The sequence below is a fragment of the Delphinus delphis genome, chromosome 11 (assembly GCF_949987515.2).
Source record: "Delphinus delphis chromosome 11, mDelDel1.2, whole genome shotgun sequence".
In the NCBI taxonomy this organism is placed as follows: Eukaryota; Metazoa; Chordata; class Mammalia; order Artiodactyla; family Delphinidae; genus Delphinus; species Delphinus delphis.
This window is the reverse complement of record NC_082693.1, coordinates 44646187-44666235: the sequence shown is the minus strand read 5'-3', so window position 1 is coordinate 44666235 and position 20049 is coordinate 44646187. Positions and strand designations below refer to the sequence as shown.

General features: G+C 40.6%; 1 protein-coding gene across 1 annotated transcript; it reads left to right on the top strand.

The window, feature by feature from the left end:
• Positions 1 to 3778: 3778 nt before the first annotated feature.
• Positions 3779 to 20049, top strand: NEMP1 (nuclear envelope integral membrane protein 1). Its single transcript, XM_060026288.1, has 9 exons — positions 3779 to 3917; positions 11077 to 11201; positions 12396 to 12615; positions 13988 to 14060; positions 15446 to 15539; positions 16012 to 16126; positions 16845 to 17070; positions 18180 to 18353; positions 19090 to 20049. The coding sequence occupies exons 1-9, from the start codon at positions 3791 to 3793 to the stop codon at positions 19271 to 19273; spliced, it is 1338 nt and encodes a 445-aa protein (XP_059882271.1). The 5' UTR covers positions 3779 to 3790; the 3' UTR covers positions 19274 to 20049.

Here is a 20049-nt window from a genome sequence, read left to right as displayed (position 1 = left end):
AGGTGCTAGACTAAATCACTGGCGTGGGATGGAGAGGAAAGGACAGATTCAAAGGATAGTCAGCAGGTAAAATCAATAGGACTTGATGATTGGCTAAAGGGTTGGGGGAAGAGAAGAGTTTAGGGTGACTCTTGGGCTTCTAGCTTGGGTGATTGAGTAAATGGAATGGAGCATCTTCAGATATTTACTGTCTGCAGTCTTTTTCCTAAATTGAGAAAGTTATGAAAACCAAAATTTTTAATTTCTCATTTGACCACAGAACCTAATCTGACCTGAACTTATTTTGTGGCAGACCACCTAAACTTACATGAGGTTATTTATAGTTTCATTTATCCCACTTTCATTTATACCCATGTGGATCTTCATATCTCTTGTTGCAGAAATATTAATTTGTTTATGAGGTGCTGTCCCAGACCCCATTAGGATTGCTGCCTTATATATTGTATATGTATCATATTACATTTCTAAAATCCAAAATTCTGAAACACATTTACTATCCAGATTTTCCACCCCATTTACTCATCAGTCTTGGCCTGAGTTCTTTTGGCTATTTGCATAAATCAGATCCGCCTGCAGGTAATGAATAATCATTGCATTGTGTGCTGTGGAGTCTGAAGATGATTCTCAAAGTGTTTTGAGCAGTGTCCTTATTATTAAAACAAGGCTAAAAGCTTCTTGAGTGTCTACCTGGAAGTGACAGAACTCATTTGGATGATAAGGTGTGATGTGTTTATGGACAACCAGTCTCTTTACTGTACACTTTGTTTACACATTTGAACAGCCAGTGGCAGTCCAGTGGTTAGGACTCAGTGCTTTCACTGCCAGATCCCGGGTTCAGTCCCGGTGGGGGAACTAAGATCCCGCAAGCCACGCAGCACAGCCAAAACCAAAACCAAACCAAACCAAAACAAAACAAAACAGTGGTCAGTGATCCTCTGGAATTAGTTCCCCTGTTCTCTGGACTTTGTTCAAAACCAAAGAGCAAGCTCTGAATGCTGAGAATTTGGGACCTGGTGGAAAATGAAGTGTGTGTATGGGTGTGGGTGTGGCTGTGGGTGGGTGTGTGGGTGTATAAATTATTTTTTAAAACAGTTTTAGACTTGCAGAAAAATTGAGAAGATAGTACAGAGAGTTCCTATGTACCCCACATCCAGTTTCCCCTATTATTATCATATATTAGTATGGTGCATTTGCCACCTTAATGAACCAGTGTTGATACATTATTATTTTTTTTTAATTATTTATTTTATTTATTTACTTTTGGCTTCATTGGGTCTTTGTTGCTGCATGCAGGCTTTCTCTAGTTGCGGCAAGTGGGGGCTACTCTTTGTTGCGGTGCGCAGGCTTCTCATTGCGGTGGCTTCTCTTGTGGAGCACGGGCTCTAGGCGTGCGGGCTTCAGTAGCTGTGGCACACAGGCTCAGTAGTTGTGGCTCACGGGCTCTAGAGCGCAGGCTCAGTAGTCTTGGCGCACGGGCTTAGTTGCTCTGTGGCCTGTAGGATCTTCCTGGAGCAGGGCTCGAACCTGTGTCCTCTGCACTGTCAAGCGGATTCTTAACCACTGTGCCACTAGGGAAGTCCCTGATACATTATTATTAACTAAAAGTCTATAGTTTACTCAGATTTCCTTAGTTTTTACCTAATTTTTTTCTGTTCCAGGATCCCATACATGATACCATATTATATTTGGTTTCCATGTCTCCTTAGGCTCCTCTTGGCTGTTAGTGTCTCAGATTTTCCTTGTTTATGATGACCACGAGGCGTACTGGTCAGGTATTTTGTAGGTTGCCTCTCTCTTTTTTTTGGCCGTGCCGCACACGGCTTGCGGGATCTTAGTTCCCCACCCAGGGATTGAACTCCTGTCCTCAAAGGTGGAAGCGCCAAGTCCTAACCACTGGACCGCCAGGGAATTCCCTAGGTTGCCTCTTTATTTGAATTTTTTTAATGTTTATCTCATACTTAGATTAGTTTTAGGGGTTTTGGGGAGGAAAACCACAGAAATACGATTTTCTTCATACAATATCAAGGGTACATAGTAGCAACGAGCTTAATTTTTGTTGATAACTGACCTCTTTAGGTCAGCTAGGGGAGTGTGTGGTGTATGTATATGAGAGACATAGGATGACCACTGCAGCCAGGGGTGGCCTTGACTTTTCTGAGGATGAAATTTCTTCTCTTGCCTATGGCTCAGCCCCATTTTGACTCTTAAAAAAATCCTTTGTTTTGAAAGCTTGAACCTTCCCAGCAGTTACCTCCTTCCATGACTTCCCCCTTAACTCACTAGCCTCCATTATCTCTAGTATTCCTAACCACCACTATCAGATCCTCTAAAAAATAAGATGCTTCAATTTCGACTAACATTTACTGAACACCTGCTATGTGCTAGGCATTCTGCTAGGCCCTCACTGTGTAAATCATTTAATGGGAAGCGCCTGATGCGCAGAAAGAACCCAGGCTTTGGGGTAAGACTTGGGTTGGAACCACAGCCCAGCCCAACGAATTATGCAATCTTAGGCAGGTTCCTTTGCCTGTCTTAGCCTTGGCTTCTTCATAAATGAAGCTATTTATCTCACAGGATGTTGTGAGGAATAAAAAAGTTTCTCTTAATATTCACATGCATTTTGCTTCCAACAAAAACTACCCTATGACCACATTTTAAAATTAATTTATTTTGTCTGTGTTGGGTCTTCGTTGCTGCGGGGGCTTTCTCTAATTGCGGCAAGCGGGGGCTACTCTTTTTTTTTTTAAAGAAACTGCTTTTTATTTATTTATTTGTTTATTTATTTTTGGCTGTGTTGGGTCTTCGTTTCTGTGCAAGGGCTTTCTCTAGTTGCGGCAAGCGGGGGCCACTCTTCATCGCGGTACGAGGGCCTTTCACTGTCGCGGCCGCTCTTGTTGCGGGGCACAGCTCCAGACGCGCAGGCTCAGTAGTTGTGGCTCACGGGCCTAGTTGCTCCGCGGCATGTGGGATCTTCCCAGAGCAGGGCTCAAACCTGTGTTCCCTGCATTGGCGGGCAGATTCTCAACCACTGCGCCACCAGGGAAGCCCCGTATGACCACATTTTTAAACGTTAATGTTTATTCCTTATAAAACTGTCAACACAACTTTCTGTCACTTCCCTTCTAAATCATTTAGGATTTTGGAGGACACAATGTCTTAAGTTTCCCACAGTGACAAGATCGTGGTGAAAAGAAAGGAAACAGAGGGAACCTGAGCCAATTTCGATGGAAATATCAAGTTTGGTAAAAAAGAGTTAACTCCGGGGCTTCCCTGGTGGCGCAGTGGTTGAGAGTCCGTCTGCCGATGCAGGGGATAGGGATTCGTGCCCCGATCCAAGAAGATGACGTGCTGCGGAGCGGCTGGGCTCGTGAGGCAGGGCCACTAAGCCTGCGCGTCCGGAGCCTGTGCTCCGCAATGGGAGAGGCCACAACAGTGAGAGGCCCGCGCACCGAAAAAATTTGATTTTCTATTGGTTAAGCTTACCATCAATCGCGCCAGTTGTAAATAAACTGGAGACGGAAGCATGTTGTTAAGGGGTGGGATCTTCCTGTCGCCATTGCTAATATGAGAATCAGTTTTCTAATAGGCTGAAAGCTGCTTCTTTCCGCCCTCGCGCATCAGTTGCTAAGAGGCGGGACTATAGGGTCCATAAAGGACTGAAGACTCGAAGCCTCGCCCGTCCGATTGGTTGGTAGGGGGCGGGTCTTGTAGCGGATAGGCTGCTGGCCCTGCCAGTTCCGGGTTAGTTGCTGGGGAGGGGCACGTGAGGAGGAGGTGGCGTGAGGAGACCATGGCGGGAGGAATGAAAGTGGCGGTCTTATCTGCAGTTGGTGCCGGGCCCTGGAGCTGGGGGGCCGGGGGCGGTGGTGCAGTGCGACTGCTCCTGGTCCTCTCCGGCTGCTTGGTCTGCGGCTCAGGTACCGCCCGGCAGCAGCAGCCGAGGGAGCGGGTACCGAGGGGTTATATTTAGAAAAGTGGGGAGCGTCCCCAGGGCGTGGGCCGTTATTCTGACGGGCGCGGGCGTGGTGCGAAGGAAGAAGCTTCATCCTTGGCGAACGGGCGCCGGCACTGAGGGACCAGGGCCCTGGGGTGGCCTGCGGGAGCTACCCAGAGTGGGGAGGAGCTTGAAGCCTTTTTGGCGGAGACGGGGAGGCCTGCATTGGGTGAGAAGCGGTCCTGGGGGCTGCATCCTGCTGCATGGGCCTCCTCGATTTTTTTTTTTTGTTGTTGTTCAAAGGAAGGTGACCCGAGGACCGAATGGACAGGCAGAGCTGCCACTGGGAAGGGAGCATACCGTTCATTCAGAAAATTAGCAACACCTGAGCGTATGCTGTCAGGACTCGGCATGGGTGGCTGAACAGATAATTATAGTTCACTGAAATGCAGTGAGCTCTTTCAGTATCTTACGCCTTTGTAAGATCCTGGCTCCAACCGGCCCTATAGAACCGACCTGGAGCCGTTAAATTCCCGTTTCCAAAAACGCTAGTCAGTATCGAGTAGTTTTCTTTTGGAAATTTATTCATTCCTCAAGCAGACTTTCTTGATGCCTGCTACTGCATAATTGGCTCTGGACTGGGATGAAATTGTTTTCCTTTAACGCTCTAATTCAGAAAACCTAGACTGTGTTTGTAAAAAAAAACCTCCTTCTACCCTTGTTAAGTGCACAACAGAAAGATAAGCGATGTTTCCAAGCTTCCACTGGAGGGAGTAGAGACTCATGGGGCTAAGGAGAATCGTATCTTGTAAACACATATGCTCTCTCACCTTTCCGTCGTTTGCTGCCTATCTCTTGCTGTCACTTATGATTATCCTTAGCTGCAGCTTTAAGGTTATCTCAGGATCCATAGAACTAGTTTCAAACTGCAGCGTCCTTCTGAAACGGTTTTTATAGGGAGAGGGGAATAGGTAACCAAGAAGGTACTTTTCCAGGGGCAGGGCCCAGAGTAACATTTGAAGGGCTACATATGATCTGAATGAACTTTGACCAGATGTTTAACCTTAGAGGCTGTGTATTGTGGAAATGAAAGAGAATATTTATATCAAAATGCTCCCACGTAGTCCGTGCTCTATCAGCAGGCTCAAAGTTTCTTTAATAAGGAGAGGAATGGGGACTTTTTGGCTTGGAGAAGGGTAAACTTGGGATACGTGTTCTTTGTGGCCTAATAGATCATGTAGGTGGCAGCTACAAGGAGACAATCATGTAATAGAGTAGAACTTTCTAAAAGTGGGATCTACCTAAAGAGAGAATGGAGTACTTCAAAAGGCAGGGAGTTCTTTTAGACCATTTGGCAAGTACAATTAAGTATAAGGAAGTAGAAAAATCACTTACTGTTTATTCCATTCAGAGGCAGTCCGTTAAAGCACGCTTTCTTCTGGTCTGTTTCCACATGTTTTTAATTAAAATTTTTTTTTGAATTGATAATATATTCATAAACTTGTCAGCACTTCAGTTCTCTTCCCTGGAGGCCACCAGTTGCTGCCAGAGATAGTTTTCTCATATGGTTTTGTAGCATAAACATTTTCCTATGTCATTTAAAATTCTTCATAAATGTTATTTTTAGTTTCATCCTGTGGACAGATTTTTTTTTTTAGGATAGATTCTCAGAAATGGATTTATTTAATCAAAAGTGAAAATATATTTAAGACCCTTGAAACATCTTGCTAAAATATTTTTCTGAAAAGGTGTGCCGGTTTATACGATTATCAGCTATATTTGCTTGTGACCCATTCCCTTGCCAGCATTGGATATTCCAGACAGAAACACCTTTGCTAATTTGATAGATTGAAAGCGGCATCTTAATTTACTTTGCATTTCTTGCATTATTTGTGAGGAAGCATCTTTCAAATATTAATTAGTTATTTAATTTTCTGTTTAGAGTTTACATTTTTTGGAGAGTGTGTCCTTTGCTCTTGGCCTATTTATTGTGATTACTGTTTATTGGGATGTTTGTGTACTTTTAAAATCAGTTGATGAACTTTTTAATATTTTAAGGATGTATATTTTTATAATCTATTTATTACAGAACTTTAATTTGCCCCCTTTATCTTTTTAAATAGAAGATTTATATTTTTTATGTGATCACTTGATTTTATTCTTTAGATTTATTTCCATTGCTTTTGTACTTGAAGATTCCGCCAAAATTAAATTTTTGTATATGTATATTTTGTGGTACAATTTAATTATTTTTCATTTTACTTTTTAATCAGCGGTTAATGTTAGTATTTGGTGTGAGGTGAGTATCTAGATAGATTTTATTTTCCAAATAACTAGTCAGTTGTACCAGCATCACATTGAATAATCCTTTGCTAAGCCCACTAATTTAAGATGCTAGTTTTTAAGGAGCATTTTAAGATGCTTTTAAGTATGAACTGGATTACCTCTTGACAGAAATGAATAGAGGCTATTTAAGAATTAGAAGAGGTGGTTTTTCATAAATTTTTAGGGTCTTTTCTGGTCCTCACATACTATGAATCATTTTCATTACCTTCTACCAGTAGATGTTAAATGATCAGTGTTGTTGATTGATGAATTATAAGTAAATACGAAGTTACTAACTTTTAAGTAGCTGGTTTATGGGAAAATACAATAAGCAAGTTGTGATTCACTAAATTCCAAGGAGGCATTTTCTAAGAAGAACTAGATCTTTGGGCTCAGAAGGCATTTTTTAAATGTTTAATTTATTGTGCTTTTTAACATGCTGGCTAACTCACTTTGGGGAGGGGAAGGAAAGTGTTGTGTATGTCCTTTTGCTATGGGAAGCACAAGATTGTAACATGAGCATTTTGACAGCTTGTATATATTGAAGGTAATTGGTGTAGTTCTATGTTTTTCTAATAATTTAAGCTATAGCTGGAGTGGTGATTGTTTGCACAGATTATCCCCTTAGGCTGATTTGGTGTGTTTTCCCTCTCAATGAATTTCCAAAGATATGGCTGGCCAAGGTGCTGATTTCTGTAGGAGATTGGTGTTAGAGAGGTTTGTTTGTTTATTTACAGTGCTTTCCTTTGAATGGTGTGGAACTTGGGTAAAGGAAGGTTTAAGAAAATGTTGCTTGTTAAATTATATATTTATTTGTCCGTGGGATCTTAGTTCCCTGACCAGGGATAGAACCTGCGCCTCCTACAGTGGAAGCACGGGAGTCCTAACCACTGGACCGCCAGGGAATTACCCCCAAAATGTTGCTTTTTATAAAAGTTTTATTCCTTTAGGAAAATGACATTGAAGAATTTTAAAATTGGTTTAAAAATACTGATGTCTGTTCTTGGCATTAAATTTTTCAAATCTCCTGTGCTATTGACATATTATTTGTATCTTACTACCCTCTTGAAAATAATAATGGGCTTAAAGAGATGTTGTGTTATATTACTTGGTGCTGTGGGAGAAAGGAGTTAATAAAGTGTGACTCTTAGGTTTTTTAAAATTTATTTGTAAATACACAGTTTTAAACTTTACATAATCTTACTCTCTTACAGTCTCCAGAAGAAAATAAACTCTTGATCCATATTTGTGAGTGGGTGTTCTTTCAGTATATTTGGGCTTCCTAGTGAAACAAATGTCAATAGGATTTTGAAAGGGTTTCATTTTATGAAAAATAGGCTTGGAGGAAATCCAAATTACTATTGAATTAAACCCTAGTGAGAGATTGATAGATGAGGTTCAGGACATACTACTCCAAAATATGGCACCTTGGCATATTGAATATTTTAAGCTGAGGGAGTTTGAGAAAACAGCAAAGCCGAAAAGTCACTCTGACCTCCCGCACTTTGCCCTCCTTCCTTGAAATAGGCCATGAAATCCTCATGTGAGAGGTGTCCTCCCTATACCTGGAGGAAAGGAGCATCCTTGTCTTCGAAGACAAAGGGGCATGAAGAAGAATCCTAATAAACAGGGCTTGCTCAGTTTCCCCCACTTTACTACACTTACCTCATACTTAACCTTTCGTTCCTCTGCAAATGTCCACTTTTCGTCAAACCTAGCATAAAAGTACGTGGGTCTGTTTCTTTGGGTCTTTATTTCCTTAGAGGTTTTCATGTCACATAAAAGATATGAAATAAATTTGTATGATTTTCTCCTGTTAATATGTCTTTGTCAGTTTAATTTTTGGACCCAGCCAGGGACCCAAGACGGTCAAGGAAAACTTTTCCTCCCCTGCAATATCAAGACTGAATTTTAAAATATTGAGATATAATTCACATACCATAAAATCCACCCTTTCATTGGTCTTCCGTATACAGTTGATCCTTGAACAACACAGATTTGAATTGCATGGGTCCACTTATACGTGGATTTTTATTTTCAATAAATACATACTATAGTACTACCTGATCTTTGGTTGGTTGAATCCACAGATGCGGAACTGTGGATCTAGAAGGCTAACTAAAGTTATACGCTGATTTTTGACTGAGCAGAGAGGTGGCATCCCTAACCATGGTTGTTCATGGGGCAGCTGTATTCACAGTATTGTGCAACCATCACCACTGACTAATTACAGAATTTTTTTTAATAGATTTTATTTATTTATTTATTGGCTGCGTTGGGTCTTCCGTTGCTGTGCGTGGACTTTCTCTAGTTGCTGCGAGTGGGGTCTACTCTCTGTTGCGGTGCAAGGGCTTATTGAGGAGGCTTCTCGTTGCGGAGCATGGGCTCTAGGTGCACAGGCTTTGGTAGTTGTGGCACGCGGGCTCAGCAGTTGTGGCTCGTGGGCTCTAGAGCACAGGCTCAGTAGTTGTGGCACACGGGCTTAGTTGCTCCACGGCATGTGGGATCTTCCAGGACCAGGGCTCGAACCTGTGTCCCCTGCATTGGCAGGCGGATTCTTAACTACTGCAGCACCAGGCATCCCCAGAATATTTTTATTACTCCAAAATGAGGCCCCATACCCCTTAAAGGTCTCTCCCCATTCCCTTCTCCTCCTAGCCCCTGACGACCACTGATCTACTTTCTGCGCCTTTGCTTATTCTGGATATTTATATAAATGGAATCATTTAATATGTGGACTTTTTCTTGACTGGCTTTCATTCAACAAAAAGTTTTTAAGGTTCATGTTGTAGTATGTATCAGTACTTTTATGGCTGAATAATATTCCATTGTATCAATAATACCGCATTTTGCTTATCCGTTGATCAGCTGATGGACATTTGGGGTGTTTCCACTTTTTGGTTATTATGGATATTGCTGCAGTGAACATTTGTGTACAGGTTTCGGTGTGAACATGTTTTCACTTCTCTTGCGTGTATACATAGGAGTGGAATTGCTGTGTCATGTAATAATTGTGTTTTAGTTTTTGAGGAACTGCCAAGCTGTTTTCCAGAGAGACTGTACCATTTTACATTCCCACCAGCAATGTGTGAGGGTTCCAGTTTCTGCACATCCTTGCCAACACGTGGTTATTGTCCTCTTTTTGATTAGAGCCATCCTAATGAATGTGAAGTGGTATTTCATTGTGGTTTTGACTTGCATTTCCATAATAGCTAATGATGTTGAATCTCTTTTCATTGTGCTTATTGGCCATTTGTGTATCTTCTTTGGAGAAATGTCTATTCAAATCCTTTATGCATTCTAAACATTGGGTTATTTCTCTTTTTATTGTTGAATTGTAGTAGTTCTTTATATATTCTGGATATTAGACCCTTATCAGATATATGATTTGCAAGTATTTCCTCCCACTTTGTGGGTCATCTTTTCACTTTCTTGATAGTGGCCATTGAAACACAAAAGTTTAAAATTTTTGAAACCATTGTCAAATCCAAGGTCACAAAGGTTTACACACCTGTTTTCTTCTTCTAAGAGTTTTTTAGTTTTCGTTCTTAATATTAAGGTTTGTTTGTTTGTTTTGTTTTTTTGTTTGTTTTGCTGTACGCGGGCCTCTCACTGTTGTGGCCTCTCCCGTTGCGGAGCACAAGCTCCGGACGCGCAGGCTCAGCGGCCATGGCTCACGGGCCCAGCTGCTCCGCGGCATGTGGGATCTTCCCGGACCGGGGCACGAACCCGCGTCCCCTGCATCGGCAGGCGGGCTCTCAACCACTGCGCCACCAGGGAAGCCCAATATTTAGGTTTAAGACCGCATTTAACTTCAAAATTAGTCTGCGCTTCACTCTAAAACCATTTTGAACTGATGGGTGTCATTACCTTTTTTGTGTGTGTAACTTTGGCTTTGTAAGGTTTGTTTGAGGTTTTTGTGTTTTGGGGTGTTTTGTTTATTTAAATCTACCCACCTTTATACTAAGAACCAAAGAGTTAACTAAATTTCCCCTGAGAGTAGCACTAAATGAGTTGGTAAGTACAGTGTAGAGCAAGGAAGAAGATATTGAAATGTTTTGTGGTGAAGAAAGTAACTTGTGCAAACTTGGGTGGGAAGATATGATAATGGTCACTTGTAAACCTTAAATTAGCTGAGATTGAATATAAATTCCTCAGGGGAGATCTGTTTTGGTAAAATCAGAGGGACTGCATATGTTCATTGGCTGCTCTTAAAACTTGAATGAAACAAAACAGCTGGAAAAAAGCAACTTTGCAGTCTTTTAGTATCTGCTTAAAGTACTCTAAATACAAAAAGTGTTGCTAATTCTGTTCATCCTACTCAGGATATGGATAGAGAAAGTCACCAGATGGGGTTACTTTAGCTATGCCTTTATAAGAGAAACAGGACCTGGGTGTGAATGTCAGTTTAGCTGTTTACTAGCTGTGTGACTTTGGACAAATTACTTAATCTTTCCTAAGCATCAGTTTCCTCATTTGTAAAATGGGGGTTATGAGAGTGCCAACCTCACAGCATTGCTGGGAGGGTTAAATGAGACAGACAACATACTGTCTGTCTTAATAAACACGTAATAGTGGCTTTTATTATTACTTATCCTGGATTAGTGACTATTTGTAATATTTAACTAATTACATTTGGCAGGAATAAGACTGCCTTATTTCTTCTCTCATCTCAGTTTTCTTCTTCGTGTCTTAGTCGCTGATATTTTTAACCCCAGCTTTAAGAAAGTGGTCAGTTTAATTCTTTTTATGAAATGAGTTATAGTTACTAGCTTGTTCTGTTATTATACTTAATTATTTTCTTTCTTTGCATAAAGCCGGAATTGATTTAAACGTGGTCATGCTTCAGGAATCCCAAGTTTATTATATGAATACCAGTCAACAATCCTGTTATAAAAATGTGCTTATCCCGAAGTGGCATGATATATGGACACAGATACAGGTAATGATTTGGAGGCTCCTGGCAGGGGCAGTTTCTGTGAATATCTGTCTGTCTGTGATTAGTGAGTACATTGACACTTTCTTCCCTTCTCACATGCAGTTAAAAAAATATATGTGTGTGTGTGTGTGTGTGTGTGTGTGTGTGTGTGTGTGTGTGTGTAAAATTAACAACCTTGATAAGATTATGATTATTCTTAATCTCATCAGTGTTTTCATCAGTAAAGCATTTATGCCTATTTTGTGTTTCTCTCTCTGTTTCTTTAAGTGGCCTGAGATAAACTTCCTTCCTCCTTTTCCCCAAGAGAGTACTTCCTTCTCTTCCCCTCACTCCTTTTACACTCACAGAGACACAGACACACACATATAGACCTCTCTTTCTTTTTAAAGGTCTTAGGCCTTCTTTGGGCTGGACACTGTTGCGTGCCTATCAGGATGTAAACTCTCGCCTTGCTGCTCCTATTCTATTTTGATTCTACACAAGGTGTTGCATAAATGCCCTGAGCTGAAGTTTCCCCTTGATAGAATGACTTTGGTCTCATTTATTTCATAACACTGTTGAGCCAGAGTGTCTGGCTGTAATGATTGAACAAAATGAGTCCTTGGAAATGTTTCTGCTGCTATAAGCATAGTTACTGATAAGGGATTTGTTCACATCAAAAACATAAGGTGGGCTCGTGGGTTTTTAAAAAAAATTCTCTTTTTTCATTGTCTGATATAAAGATCATATTCCATCTGGAGCACATTATAACCAACATTTACCCATAATCAGTGATTTGTGACAAAGGGTTGAACTTTTCAGCTTGTCATTATGGGAAACATTTTTGGTGCTGTTTATGCCTGGCAGTTTTCTTAATATTCTAGACCCTTGCTTTGCATGATCTCTCATAAATAGCTGTATTGGTAACTCTTTCAGCTTGGAAGTCTTTTTTTCCCCCCTATGTTCTGGCCTAATACTAGATTCAGATCATGTTAACAATAAAACATTCTAACAGCTGCCTCTCTGTACCATGTACAGTGTTATTTGCCCAGTTATCTTTTAGCTGCTGTATCTCTGTATTTCTCATAAGCCTGTGGAAAGCTGGTGCCATTATTGATTTAGTTATTTACTCTAAAGGTTTTTTTTTTTTAATTATATTTGTGAAAATTTTAAATTCCTACTTTCTTCTTTCTCATCCTGATTTTACTTGTGTTACAGATTCGGGTAAATAGTTCCAAACTGGTCCGAGTCACCCAGGTGGAGAATGAGGATAAACTGAAGGAGCTAGAGAAGTTTAGTATCTGGAACTTTTTTTCCTCCTTTTTAAAAGAGAAATTGAATGACACCTATGTTAACGTGGGTCTATACAGCACAAAAACCTGCCTCAAAGTTGAGATTATAGAGGAAGACACCAAGTACAGTGTCACTGTGACCCGGAGTAAGTCTTACCTCTGTTTTTCTGATGGATTCTCTGGTGAGAAGGGACTGAGCTTTCGAGGATGTAATTAGTGAGAAAAGTCAGCCCAAGACAGCTCCATTTTGGTTCTGATTATAACCTGAATATACCACTGCTCCAAACAGTTCAGAGAGCCTCCACCCCTCATAAAACCCTTTAAGCCTAGATTTGAGACTTTACCATAAGTCATTCTGAGTACTTCCTTACCTGGAATTGTGAAGACTTGTATTTCTAATACTTCCAATGGCTCTGAGCTGATATGCCTAGTATTCTTCAGAGTAAGATAGATGTATTCCTTGTCTTCTGGGCACTTATAGACAAAGATAGATGTCTTGAAATGTACAGGTCTACATTTGAAGACATGAATGGTTAACAATAAAAACTAAAGAAGGGTAGAACTGAATACCTCACAAACAAAAGAATATATGTGGAACCATAAATAAATATGAACATCACTGCAGTTTCAGGCTTATTCAGTCTAATTGGGAGTTTTCCCTTCTCTGAATGTGTCTGAGAAAGCTTCACAGAAGAGGTGGACCATTAGCCTCTTGGATTCTCTGTGACTTTTGGTCTCTCCTTGGTAACTGCTGTCTTAGGAGAGTAATGTTTTAAGTAGTAGAAATGTTCCTGGGTTTTGCTACGAAATACATTGTGCCCTTCCAACTGTCCTAGGGTTCCACAGTTCTTTGGTTGAACAGGATCAGCCTGTTTTTTTGGTGTTCCTTTTGCATTTACTGATCCCTCTCACTCTTCTGTTTGTGGACTTCCCCTAGACTCAAGAGCTCTTGAATGTGAAAGCTGTGGGAGTGTCTGGTATGCCAGTAAGGGGTCTATGCTTGGGCCCCCTGGTCCTGGGTGAGATGTGTTTTGAGTATAGGCTTTTCCAACACAGTGCTTGTGTAGCGAAGAGAAGTAGGTGGTGGTGTTGGTCAAGCAGAGACCAACAGTTAGAGAACAGCAGAGGGCCCTGACCGCAAGTTCTGGGCTGATCTGAATCCGAGCATGTGTGACTTAAGGCCCGAAAACCAGAGTGGTGGAGACCCCTTGTGGGCGACTGCATGAAGCGCTGATGGCACTATGACTCCATCAAAAGCAAAGCTTAGCTTCTTTTAGCCTTAGCTTAGTAGCCAAAATAAAAATAAACTCTTGAGGGAAGTACAGGTTAGACAGAGACCTAATTATACTTTCTCTTTGGAAGGGTGCCCAGGCTTTGTGTGGAATTTAAAATGCTGTTTAGGTGGGCTGTTTGCATATATTTTATTAGCTGACCAATGATGCCAACATTGTCTTTTATTCTGTAATGCCTTAAATTGTTTTGTTCCCATATTAAGCAGAAGTCTTTTATTTATTTCAGGATTTGACCCCAAACTCTTCCTCATTTTTCTCCTTGGACTTATTCTATTTTTTTGTGGTGACTTGCTGAGCAGGTAGGTTCCAAGGCTAGCGGGCAGAATGAGGAGGCTCAGACCTACCCTGCTTGACTTTTTTTTTTATTCATTCTTGGCTGCGTTGAGTCTTCATTGCTGCGCACGGGCTTTCTCTAGTTGCGGCGAGTGGGGGCTACTCCTCGTTGCAGTGCGCGGGCTTCTCACTGTGGTGGCTTCTCTTGTTGCGGAGCACGGGCTCTAGGCGTGTGGGCTTCAGTAGTTGTGGCACATGGGCTCAGTAGTCATGGCTCGCGGGCTCTAGAGCACAGGCTCAGTAGTTGTGGCGCACAGGCTTAGTTGCTCTGTGGCATGTGGGATCTTCCCAGACCAGGGCTCAAACCCATGTCCCCTGCATTTGCAGGCAGATTCTTAACCACTGCGCCACCAGGGAAGTCCAACCCTGCTTGACTTTTATCATAAAGACTTGAAGTGCTGCCATTCCCTTTTCTAGGACCTTTATGGATGGCTAGGCCATTGCCTGCTTCAATAATTTAAAAAAATAATATGTGTTATAATTATTTTCTTGTATTAATAAGATTGGTAATAATGAAATTCCCCCATTAGGTTACCCATCATGTGTGGGATTTAGCCAATACAGCACCACCCTTTCCACCGTTAGAAATGTTTAGCCCTCATTTTTACAGGGCTGTGTGTTGATGAGTTTCATGCTGTTCAGAAGTAAAGAAACAAATATCAACCACTTACTCATTTCCTGCCTTTAGGAACCTACTAGCTAGATGAAACAGACATGTACAAATATAAAGAAAACATATAGATAACAAACATTGAACAAAGGTAGAATTAACATTAACTTTGAACACAAGGAGAATATTTGTGGAATAGTGAATGAAAGCTTACCAATTGAAGTTCAACTGGAGCAAGGTTGGTGGAAGTTGTTCCTTATTTTGGGGATCCTGAGAGAAACTCAAAGTGAGAGACGGATATCTGGTAGAAAGAACCTAGAAGAGGAAGAGGAGCTCTCTGTTCTGTGCCCTGTGTTTGGTTTATCCTTCTGGGTAATCAGTTCAGTTCTAGTTTCCAGTGTCTACTGGGGCTCTTCCTTCTCCCTAGAGAAGCTGTGCAGTTCCCAGAAGAAAGATTCCCATTAGAAATTGCCTGGGGAGAGGTACTGGGGATGGGAGCGGGAGACTAAGCAGAGGTTTATTACTGGGATATATTTGAGGGGCCCTTATTGATACTAATCTTCATAATCTGGCAGCAACTACATTGTACTAGTCTCTTCAGTTTTCTCATCTGAAGTGTTGGGCAAATACCTGCTCTCACCATGTACCTTTTTTCTATCTTTTGGCTGGGTTAGTTGTCTAGTTTGAACAGTGCCATATATGAATACACACGTAGTCATGAAATGAATTTTATCTCTGCAGAAGTCAAATCTTCTACTATTCCACTGGGATGAGTGTGGGAATTGTGACCTCTTTACTAATCATCATTTTTATGCTGTCCAAGTTTATGCCCAAGGTAAGAAGCAGAATCCTCACATGCAGTTAGGATGAGCTTGGATAGTTGAAGGATTGTTTTTGGATAATCTTACAGCACTGAAAATTTGCATTGACGGCTGATAAGTAAATGTCCTACTCTTTCCTTGATTCAGAAAGGTACTTTCCATGATGAAACTTGCAGCCTCATTACATACAATCTCTCCCTTTTTATTTGAAATCCTGTATACAGTGGGGGTGATTAAAGTCTTCTTCCTGTTTGTTAATTACATAGATTATATAGCCAGGCTTTTAAGTTATTTAGCATCTCATTTTCCCAGTTTTCTTTGCAGACTGTACCATTTAAAATATAAAGGACATCTTTTTAAGAGATGTGTTTTGTGCATTTTTAGTAGGTTGAATTTTTTTTTTTTTTAAATCACAGTTCTATTTTGTTTCTTTTATGTATGGAAAGCCCATTGTAACTTTTTGCTTTCACTTCTACTCTTTCTTAGAAAAGTCCCATTTACATCATCCTGGTAGGAGGCTGGTCCTTTTCTCTGTACCTCATTCAGCTAGTTTTTAAAAATTTACAAGAGATCTGGAGATGTTATTGGCAGTATCTTTTAAGTAAGTGTTGTTGGTTTTGCTTTACTTTTTATATGTTTATAGGCTGTTTTAGTTAATTTGATCATGAAAAGACGTTGCTTGCTTACTGCTTACGGGAGTTTAATAGTCTATGCCATTTTGTTAACTTGTAAGAATCATAGTTCTTTACTTATTTCTAACCCCTCTATACAGTTGTGACCTTCTCTTAAATTAAAATGATGCTGCTAGGGAGAAGACTTTAATTTCTTGGTGTTTATAAATACGTCTCTGTTTACACAATAGGCATCTTTCTGAAAAGCCGTAAATTGACTTTATGAATATAATCATATTTTAAATACACTTGAGGGCCTTAAGAAGTAAAGGACTCTACAGTGAACCTTATCTATAAAGCGAGAATCTTTTGGCTATAAAGATAGTAACTCTTAATCTATCCTTTGAGAGCAGATTAATCTGGATTTTCATATATTAGGTTTTTTAAACAGACTATTTTAGAGTTGTTCAACATGTAGGTTTAATTCTCCATTTGAGAATTAAATAAATTTAGGATAGTAGAAAGGATAGAAGCTTAAAGAGATTAATATATATGAATAATGAAAAAAGTGTGAATAATTGAGTAACGATCTTACCTATTTCCCTGGTTCATTAGGCGCTACATAGTGAATTTACTGCTGCTCCCCACACAGATTATTTTTACCAACTGTAGATTAAAAAGAATGTCTTCTGATAACTCTTCTCATAGGCTATGTCCTTGCAGTTGGATTCATGAGTTTTGCAGTCTGTTACAAGTATGGGCCCTTGGAGAATGAACGAAGTATCAACCTGCTGACTTGGACCTTGCAGCTGATGGGCTTATGTTTCATGTATTCCAGTATCCAGATACCACACATTGCCCTTGCCATTATCATCACTGCACTGTGTACTAAGAGCGTGGAGTACCCTATTCACTGGCTGTACATCACCTACAGGTGACTGAAAGGCAGTGTAACTTTGTACTGAAACATGCAATGTGGGATGCAGTTGCTGCAAAAGGAGACAGAGGTGTTGACCTGGGAGCCTCTTTGTTAATGCAAATTTATGGTATTATGCTTCACTTTTATTTCCTTCAAGTCTTTCTTTTTAGATTCTCTGTAGGCATTTTTATAGAATTTATAAATTCTGGTTATTTTATATATAAAATAAAAACATCTAGTAAAGTGTCATGTGTTCTTGTTACCACTAGGTGATGCAAAGTATATCACTTTTATACCGCATGCCTCAGGTCACCTGGTTTCAGATTATTTCACACTGGCTCTCAGGTTGCTCTGGGAGTCCTATTCTTTTTTTTTTTTTTTTAATTTATTTTTGGCTGTGTTGGGTCTTCGTTTCTGTGCGAGGGCTTTCTCTAGTTGTGGCGAGCAGGGGCTACGCTTCATCGCGGTGCGCAGGCCTCTCACTATCGCGGCCTCTCTTGTTGTGGAGCACAGGCTCCAGACGCGCAGGCTCAGTAGTTGTGGCTCACGGGCCTAGTTGCTCCATGGCACGTGGGATCCTCCCAGGCCAGGGCTCGAACCCGTGTCCCCTCCACTGGCAGGCAGATTCTCAACCACTGCGCAACCAGGGAAGCCCCCTGGGAGTCCTATTCTTAGTTTAAGATGTAATTCAAAGCATGTTGTCACTTTGTATGGTGACTGTGGAATGGTCATAGGTTCTGAGGTTATCAATGTTCTTTCTATTACAGATAGTCAAAGTAATGCTTTCAGTTCGGGGGGAACCAAGTTAATGAACCACAGTCTTATGCCATCATTTCTTGTGGTTTTTCCATTTATTGGGAAATAAATATTTTGTCTGTCACTTATTGGAAAATAAGTGAATTTGTTCACATTACTGAATAATATTGACGACTCTGACTTGTCACTCATAGTCTAACATGTCAAGGGTACATTATAACTAAAGATGTCTGTAGAAGAAAGGTGGGAGCAGTGACTCTTAATGCTCAGGGTCTCTGCTGTATGCTTGACCCACTGAAGGGAGTTAGATGTAAGGGTGGATGTAGATTACTGATTAATCATTCATGATGTTATTTTGGTGAGCACAGAAAGATGTGTAATGCAACAGAAAAGACTGTCCCCCCTCGTCTTCTGACAGAAGAAGAATATCGGATACAAGGAGAGGTAGAGACCCGAAAGGCTTTAGAGAAGCTTAGAGAATACTGCAACAGTCCAGACTGCCCGGCTTGGAAGACTGTTTCTCGAATCCAGTCTCCAAAAAGGTAAATAAACTCTTTGCCAGAAGTGCCAAGTGTCTGTCAGGGTGCTTGTGACCTTCAGTTTTAACAGAGATTATGCTTCTGTAATCATTTTGTATTTGTGGCTTTGTTTTCCTTGTTCATCTAGGAGTAGTCAAGAGAAAGGTACTCATATCACATGTTAAGCAGTAGCCTGTTTTCTGATTCCTCAAAGAACTATTTACTCTAGCTTTGATTTTAGCATTGAGATGAGAAGACTTTAGTACCATATTAAGTTTCCCCTTTGATAGTTTTGCACTGCTCTCTTGAGTGTTTTTTTTTTTTATTTTTTTTTTTTTTAGGAGAGGGGATCCTTTTTATTTGGAAACATGTGAAGCTTCAATTTGGAATCCTGATGGCATAAAGTTTATAGGGCCATAAACACAAATAAATGTGTAATGCCCCTTAATCTTATCAGGATTACGGATGACTAAAGGAACTTTAGCACTTCCATAACTAAAAAGGGTAACTAAACTTCCATAACTAAAAGTGCTTATTAAGCAGGATGGGGTTGCAGGAGATGTTGGCCTATGATCCCAGCTTTCCTTTTCTTCTTATTTCTTGCTTTAGTCTACTTACCTGCCAGAGTAAGGATAAGGGTGTTGGCTAGACTCAATATAATTTGAGCTGAGAGCATACCAAGGGTTTCAGTTTGCTCTTATTTTGAAAGAAAACAGGACAGAAGGCAGGTTCCTAATGAGTATTATCTTCTGTTTTTCAGATTTGCTGACTTTGTGGAAGGATCTTTCCACCTCACACCCAATGAGGTTTCTGTCCATGAGCAGGAATATGGGTTAGAGAGCATTATTGCCCAGGATGAACTCTATGAAGAAACATCCTCTGAAGAGGAGGACTTAGATTCTCGGTACCCCCCCATCACACAACAGAACAGCTTCTTGACTTAGGTAGTCGTCAGTTATTTTTATGTGGATTGGCTTGGTACCTCAATGGTCCAGGTTGCATGTGTTGCACAATTGCTTCTCAAATCTTGGAAGTTGAGTGAGATAGTGCTGAAATTCTCCCGCTGAAATTAGAGGCCTGAGTAGACCTCCCTCTGGAAATGGTCTTGGTGGTCTCTGGGGTCCCGAGGAAGCAGAGTGGATAAAGTAGTAACTGCTTCCCAACACATCCCATTGGTTAAGTTCTTGGCCCACCTTTATATTTCCGAAGAAACTGGATTGCCACAGCTAGCATGGCATTCCAGCTCCTCTTTGAAAGTTGATTCAGTCGTGGCATTTCAAACTCAGAAGTGATAACTGTTATATGTGAAGTAATGCTTTCAGACTATAGGCTGCATCTTTCAGAGACAAATCCACAAATCTGAGCCTCTTTTACTTCTGCTTTTATTTCAGTGACTTTAGCATAATCCTTGTTTCAACTGTTTTAAGAGGAAAATAGATTATTATTTGTCTGTCTTGTTTTTTAAGTGAATACATTTTAAAAAAATGTGACAAACTCGTTCCAGAGCCAGCAAGTGCTCCAGAGTGACCAGCCCAGTAGGCCCCTACGTATTTATTAATATGGATTATCCATTAAAGCCCGAGGAGTGTTGTGCTGAGCTTTGGATTAGTTCTCACACCTATGATATTCTAAGTCCTGCCTGCAGGCCTTTCTGTAGATGAGGTCTGTTGGGGTTTTTATTATATTTAACTTTCAATTCTGTTTTAAAAATAGGTTTGCA